This window comes from Micrasema longulum, unplaced genomic scaffold (assembly GCF_059751315.1).
Source record: "Micrasema longulum isolate JH-2025_06_02 unplaced genomic scaffold, ASM5975131v1 h1tg000316l, whole genome shotgun sequence".
In the NCBI taxonomy this organism is placed as follows: domain Eukaryota; kingdom Metazoa; phylum Arthropoda; class Insecta; order Trichoptera; family Brachycentridae; genus Micrasema; species Micrasema longulum.
In genome coordinates this window covers 220,784-229,104 of record NW_028277520.1, presented here as the reverse complement: position 1 = coordinate 229,104, position 8,321 = coordinate 220,784, and the positions used below count along the sequence as shown (strand labels likewise).

At 34.1% G+C, this 8,321-nt stretch overlaps 1 protein-coding gene across 1 annotated transcript in view; it reads left to right on the top strand.

Annotated features, from left to right (window-relative positions):
* Positions 1-8,321, top strand: part of Chsy (Chondroitin sulfate synthase) — a 77,967-nt gene continuing 69,646 nt past the window's right edge. The window contains exon 1 of the mRNA XM_088224881.1: positions 1-1,749. Within this exon, the coding sequence (XP_088081007.1) occupies positions 820-1,749 (930 nt within the window). The 5' untranslated portion in view covers positions 1-819. The remainder of the gene's footprint in view (positions 1,750-8,321) is intronic.

Below are 8,321 nucleotides of genomic sequence, written 5' to 3'. Positions count from 1 at the left end.
AGTTCGGTTTTTATTCTCGTCGTGGAGGGTTGTCCGTTCGCCCGATTTTTAAACTTTTACTATGTCAAAGCGAAGTAATTAAACAGTTTTATAATATCCCGCTATGTTGGTGAAATAATACGTGATTAAATAATGTTTATGAAGAGTTTATGCGTCATTGTTCTGTTATAAGTATTCCAGTGCAGTAAGAATGTGTGCCAATTTTTAATCCTGTATAATGGCTCGACCATTGACACATCTTTGCACGAAGTTTGCGAAATCCGTTATAAATTTACAAGTTCTTTGATTTCCATCGATCTTTAATTTGTGTTTAACTCACCATTGCCAGAATACCTTGGATAACACTGTAGAATTTTGACACTATCCCTCAAAGTGATGCTTTAAGAAGTTAAACATGTTTAATAAATTTCTAGGTGCATAGGTACTGAGAATTTAACAGCATAAATATTTATTAAGGGTATTTCAGTTTTCGAAGAAACCGGTGTTTAGTGCATATATTTATGCTCGTAAATTAAATATTTGTTGAATGTGGCGTGATTTTATAAATACTATTATCGTATAAATACCTTCGTTTTGATTTTTTGTGTCAGCGAATTTTATACATGTAGGTAAGCTATCTGCGAACGGTATCGAAGAATGAGTCAAAATTAACGATGCGGGGAATTCGGAGGTAGAAGATTTTTAACTGCAGAGCCATCGTCGGCATAAAAATGCAGTTGCAGTCTCGTCGCAGTACCTGGAGACCAGCAGCCGAGAGGAGGCTCATAGAACCAGAATCTGCCTCCTGGGACTGCCGAGAGCACATGTGACTACTGCAGTATGGTCATCCGCAAAAACCAGCAAACCAAATACTTCGACAGTCGCACTAGCGGAGGAAACCGAATTCAGTTTATAGCCATTCATGACAACACGTACTGTCCCAACAGGGTTAACGACAACTACAAGATGGCCAGGAGAAAACGGAGCTACCACCTCGTGTCCGGGATACTCCTGGGAGTCCTGATCGGCGGCCTCTTCCGCATATATCTCAGGAACGTCGCCATCGAGACGCTGGATAATAGCGTCTCCGCGTGCTCTCAATACGGCAGGAGAATCAGCGCCATCGACAAAGGGAATGATCCTATCGAAATGGATCCGTTCAAAATAATAGGACTGGAAGAAGGCAGAACTGTACACAATTCAAAGACGAACCTCTTATTTGTAGGCGTGATGACGGCTGAGAAATACTTGAAGACGAGAGCTAATGCCGTGTACAGGACTTGGGGTAAACAATTACCCGGTCGCCTAGCCTTCTTCAGTTCGGAGGTATCCCGTAGCAAGAATCTACCGTTGGTATCTCTCAAGGGAGTGGACGATAGCTATCCGCCGCAAAAGAAGTCGTTCATGATGCTGCTCTACATGCACGACAACTTCATAGACAAGTTCGAGTGGTTTTTGCGCGCGGACGACGATGTTTACATCAGGGCAGACAAGCTGGAAGTGCTACTGAGATCCGTGGACAGCAGAAGAGCTCAGTTCATCGGCCAAGCTGGCCGCGGTAACAACGAGGAGTTTGGCTCTCTTTCTCTGGAGTACGACGAAAACTTCTGTATGGGAGGACCCGGCGTCATCATGAGCAAGGCTACCCTGAGGAAGATCGCGCCTCATATCAAGGACTGCTTGAAGAATCTCTATACAACTCACGAGGACGTTGAGCTAGGGAGGTGCGTCAAGAAGTATGCTGGCGTCCCGTGCACTTGGAGTTATGAGGTAAGAATATTTTTACTGTACGTAGAGGGTACTTCTATGTTATACTAAGTCGGAACTAGCCTGCAGAGGTCATTATAGGTATACGTTTGATACATGACCACAAACTATAACCATTACACCGCCAACATGCCACAACTCACTGGGAATAATAAATTGCAAGAGGAAAAACAAGATTTCATCGTAACATAATATCACTGTGTGACTCGACCAAAATTACCAGAAGGAATTCGTTTTTCGACTTCATTTTGTCCTCTGCCCAATTTATTTTCCTTGCAAAATCGATATGTATCACCTTAACCGTGTCTGTACGTAAGCAACACATGTAAGTAAGCATACAGAAGGTAATTAACGTTTTTCCTCGCATTGCGTATGATAAAAAATACAGTTACTTAACTGAATATTTCGGAAACGTGATGCATTTGGTTGGCTTTTTGTACCTGATGTTTGGTAACCTTAGGCGATTGAACGGTTTAATTTGAAACTGACACGTTTCGATAAGCATTTATGACGATTAAAAACTTATGCAGTTAACAAAAACCGTGCAGATAAAAATGATAAACTTCTTATTAATTTAAAAATAAAACACTTTCGGATTTAAATCTTATCGAATATTTTATCTTCTTCAATAGCATACATACAACTGCGACCTAATTGAAATCAATGTATAAAATTAGCTCGAATGCTGCCGAAATGCAATCTCTCTGGCACGGGCGAATCGTCCATATAAGCGATTATGCGCAGCTTACCATTTTTGACAATCTATAATAATATTTTATGGTAGTTGTATTTAAAAGATAACAAATAAAATAATTGTTATTAATTTTAATTCCTCCAGAAATTAATATAAATATCAATTAAGCGCACCCAGCCCGTTCCCAGTAAATGTAGAAACTAGCAGATTACTTCAGCTTATTCTGTCATAGAAATATGTATACTGTATTTTAATTCGTTAAACCCAGTTGCTGCTATTTCCTTCTTAAGTAAGCTTGCAGATTACAGATGTTTTTTTTAATATTGTCTTTTTGAAAAATAGTATTTTGAGCATGATTTCCTAAAGCCTATTTTAAAAAAATATTAGCCTGTTGACATATTGCACTCGACATGCCCCTTTTTGGCATTATTAATTTCTATGAGTCGACACAGAGCTTCATGTTGATGTTTTAATCATAATGAAAATAATATCTACTGAATGTTCTTGTGGTATTTTTCAATAAACTTTTGTACAAATGTACTAAAATTGTGATGAATATATACGCGAAGTTAATAATAAATTGCTGTTAAGTTTATTTGTTAGATTATTAGTAATAATCTTCTGTTGTCAACAGCTGAAGCAGAGATATGATGTTCACAGAACCACAGAAAAAATGCCCATTTATATGTGTATTACTTATTAAATAGGTACAAATTTATGTTTTTTTGTAGATTAACCATAAAAAAATCACCGCTCGCCACTGCTCTCTGGAGAATGAGGGGTAAATGGTTAACATCTATCTCCCTTTGTTAACCATGGAGTTGATACAGTGCTTTATTTATTTAGTTTTTTATTGCTTAGTTCTTGGCATGAACACTTGACAAACTTACTACTATGCTCTATATTTTATAAATTTATTGATATCATTCTAACTTTGCTAGAATTCCACTCGTCCATGCGCTTTGTAGCTGCACGATGATTGGTTATCTAGCTTTCATATACCAACTTAAAAATACCTAAATTTTATAAATGGGGTCTAGAATTCCAATCGTCTATGCGCTTAGTAGCTGCAAGACGTGTTGTAATCTTACCCCTTTTTATTATTCATATTATTTTTATTTTTTTTTAGTATCATTAATACACTAAATTTATTTGTCAATTTTTAAAATGTGTAAATGGGGGCTAAATTTCTAACTGTCTATGCGCTCTGTAGCTGCAAGACGTCCTGTAATCTAGCTCCTATCTGTTATAATTTTTTATTGATCTTAATTGAAAACGAGGAACTAGAATCCCAACCGTCCATACGCTCTGTAGCTGCAAGACGTACTGGGATATTTATTAATTGTACAGCGCCCTTGAGGTGATTTTCACAAAAATGGCGCTATATAAATTATCCAACTATATATATATATATATATAACTAGCAGAACGCAAAACTTTAAAAAAAAAAACAATGGTTATCATTCTATAACACTACAAAGCTTCAAAGATATAAATTACTTATATAGATAATAAATTAATGGCAATCATTTCGTCTTTTTATATTTTAATATGCTTACTCGTAATTACTTACATAATATTTTGTTCATCAAATCAAACAATATTTCGCTCTTAAAATTAATCAATGGTTTATTTTATTAATTTTACTATCTGATTTTTTATTTTTGGAAAGTGTGATACTTATCTAAACGATGTTTATTAATCTTTAGCATAAATTTATTAATAAAAAGATATATTTTTATCCCTAAATCTTTAACATGTTTTTAACGCAGGAGCAATTATAGAGACATGGAAAAATATTAAATTGAAATAGGATGATAAAAATATTATCGTTTAAGTAAATTAAAATATAAATAAGTATAACATTGCATACCTACAGGATTTAGTTTTCTAATTAAGTATGCAGTATTTCTTAATAAATCGAATTGTGGTCCCGTGGCTAGTGTTGCGGACTCACGGATCAGAGGCCCGAGGTTCGAACCTCACTCTACCCTAACATGATTTCCATTTTCTAATAGTGAGTTATTTACAACTCGTTAAGAATGGCCACCAAATCAGAAAAATTTGGGTAAATTATAAGAACGTTAATAAATATATATTAAATAAAACATGCAAATCCTATTATACACCTTCACCTGAGTAGTTGCACAGAAATATAAAACCAACGTGCTGATAGGACTCATGCTATAAGAAACAAACACCAACGTGCAAATATATGTTTAATCTTGTGGAAGCAATAGTTAAAAAAGGGAGTGTGAATTTACTGGACATAATAGGGTTATATTACTATCTCGAAACCGGTAGGGATGAAAAGGTCGGCAAGTGGTTATATCCTCTTGGGGCCCGAGACAAACCTGGCCACCAGAAAAAAATACCCTTTTTTTTACAAAGGGTGGTAAAATTGAACAAAAAATATTAAAAATCAATTAACGTTATTTGCAAAATTGTCATATTATTGTATTTTTTTATTGAATAAATAACTTTAAGAAGTATTTTTGATTGAATCGGCATTCACTTCGTAACACTTCATTACACATTATTATGAAAATAAAACTTGGTTATTAGTTAACATATTACAACAGAGATGAAGAACATTTAAGAGTAGGTAATATAGAAGTCCAGGCATCTACAGGGCTTATGACCTGTCAATGGCTGGTTTAAGTGGCCACTTTACACACCGTGTAACATTCACCATTCTGCTTATATTTGAACATCTATATTCCTTCAATTCTTTCATCTGTTGATGTTTGTGAAGTTAAAGAGCTGAGACCTTTATTTATGCGGGTGAGATTCATCTAATTGAATTATTTCACCTACATACTAGGCAACGCCTGAAAGATGTTGGTTATTAGTGTTACACAATTTTTATTATTTTACAAGAGCAATACTACAGTTTCGTGAGAGCACTCCTCCCATCGACGGGTGATATAAAACTCATATATATTTTATATCACCCGTCGATGGGCGGAGTGCTCTCCCGAAACTGTAATAGTGTTCTTGTAAAAGAATAAACATTGTGTAACACTAATAACAAAGTTTTAGTTTCATAATAATTCAACTTTACAAAGATTTAGAAGATATATTATGAAAGCAAACTTTAGAATGAATAATGTATCATAGGATTGTTTACTCAAATACCTTCTCATTTAAATAATTTCTTTATAAAACATTGTTATCAAACACAAAAAAGTTGCATAACTGGACGCCATTTTGAGTAATTCACCGGCGAGGATTTTCGACGCAAAAAATAACCATTAAAATTTTCCGAAAAAATGTGTGTTGAACGTGTTTGCAGTGTAAAAAATCATTTACAGTGCTGAAAAAAAAAAAAAACTCATATGTTCACCCAGGGACGCTAGAGGGGATATACGACAGGGGCGAACCGTCCATATAATCGGTAGTTTTAATTATAGGAGAATAATTTAATTATAGGGCATCGGGTTGTGGTCCTGTGGCTAGTGTCTCGGACTCACGGACCAAAGGTCTGTGGTTCGAATCCCACTTTACCCCAACTTGATTCCCATTTTCTAATAGTGAGTTATTTACAACTCGTTGAAAATGGCCCTCAAAATTAAATATTTGGGTAAATCATAAGAACGCAAATATTTATTTTTTTTTAATAAAAAAAAAATAAAAAAAAATAAAAAAAAATCTATATTTATTATAAATAAACGTCACTGTTTATATCTTCCTCAAAAAATAAATATAAGCTGCTAAATGCGCACCCAGCGCATTGCCCGGTTCCGATTATTGCAACTTATTTTTCAATACAAAATGTATACTGTATTAACATTCAAAAACCCATACATTTTCCTTGCTGAGTTCATTGCAGATTACAGATATTATTTAAAGCTTCTCTATTTGGAGAGTAGCATTTCGAGCGTTATTTCCTAAATACCATTTTCGTTTGATAGTATTCTGTTGATATATGACGCCAGTTTTTTAGTCCGCGCATTTTAGCTAGTGGCGCCTCGCTCGGTGTCGTCAATTTCTTGCATTATTCATTCTCAGTTTAGAAGGAAACGAAGCTGACGGCTCGGCGCGGCGCAGCGCGGCGGTCACGACGGTCACGTGACATTTTTGTTGCAATATTATTGCGAATATTTCTAATGAATGTTATTGTTATGTTATGTAATGTAATATGTAAAGTTAAAATTATATATTTTGGCATAAATAAATAAATTTAAATCTAATCTTATCGTTTTTTTTTTTAATTTTTCAAAAAAAAAAAATATATCGTAAAAGAAAAAAAACATTTTTTGTGTACATAATGGGAGTGACGTCTTACAATAAAATGTTTATTTTAAAAAGTACCTAAATATTTGCAGTATAAAATGTAAATTACAAAAAAATATACGGTGTTTTCAATCAGTGCTAAACAAAGGGGAATTATGAATATACTTATTTTATTATCCTTATTTTTTAACATATTTTATTTTTTAAAACTTTTGCATAGATCTACTGTCTTAAAATAATGGGGAATATATACCTACATATTTCGCAAAGTTATTAATTGTTGTTTGTTTGGGTTATTGGTTAAAATTATTTTGATTAAAAATAAGTAGGTATTGCGTCTTCTGTTGCCAGCAGGTGAAACTGGAGCTGGAGAGATGAAGTTATTTTTACACAAAACCATAGAAAAAGAATCCGTGTACCTGTGTATACCTTTTTTTCATACGCCTCCACTAATTTTCGAGATTACTTATATGTATGTATGTACATGCAGGTACAAATTATGAAAAAAGTTGAAGCTTACCTATAAAAAAAGTCACCGTTCGCCACTGATATACGAGTATATATTTACCAATATTCTTTTTTCAAATGTTTGACCACAAAGGTTTTGCTTTAAATTAATAATAATGATGTAATATAGTATTTATAGTATATATCTGTATTTTTTTAGAATGGCATGACTTCGTGACTTTATCTCTAAAATGACTAAATTCTGTTTACATAGAAAAGGTTATCAACTCAGTATTTTCAGTAATAATACCTGACAAAACGGAACCCACTTAATATACACGTAGTAAAATATTGATAACTTTTATATCATTTTGTATCCTACAATATTATAGCGATGAGATAATAATAGTCATTGGTGGTATAAGTGTGGGGTTTATAGTCCATAATTGAGGACACACACGTGCTAAAACATTTCACCTGAAATAGTGCGATGACCGATGAAGCAATGTCATCGTTTTCTATAGAATCCAATACAACAGTATTGTCGGCCTCGTGTTGTACTGGTTAGCGCGTTTGCCTACCATACAAGAGGTCTCGGGTTCGATTTCCGACATGGTTGAGATGAAATATTTATTTTTAAAGGTGTTTTAACGCTAGAATATTTCACAATCTCTTGACCAAGTGCTGTATCTTATTTGCCATGTAATAAATACTCTTAAAGTCAGCCACCCCATGAAATATGTAAAAGTTACTAAATATCTTTTTTTTTTGTTGTAAAAATATTTCTGTAGATTGTGTCCTTATTTGTACCTTGAAAATAACTTTAGTGACGTCTTTTTGTACTTTACTGTACACATATCTACGCACTAAAATGACGTAGCTTCAGTATGACGTTAAAGTTGAAGATAAAGTGTTCCGATCGATTACGAAGAAACACTACCGATCCCCCCTACCATCAAGTTTTGATGTAAGTACATCGGTTTGTATCGACGGGTCTTGAACCCCTCGATACGTTTATCTACGCATTAGAAGTGTCAAACAATTTCTTTTTTCCGTATGGAGGGAGGGGTTAAGCTTAGTTGGTTTAGGGTGACCATTACAGTGGAACATCGTATAAAGGACTATATTGAAAGGTTGTTTGATTATTGATCAAAGGAACATTATTTTTTAAAGCTTTCCTAATGCGAAATATTTCCAT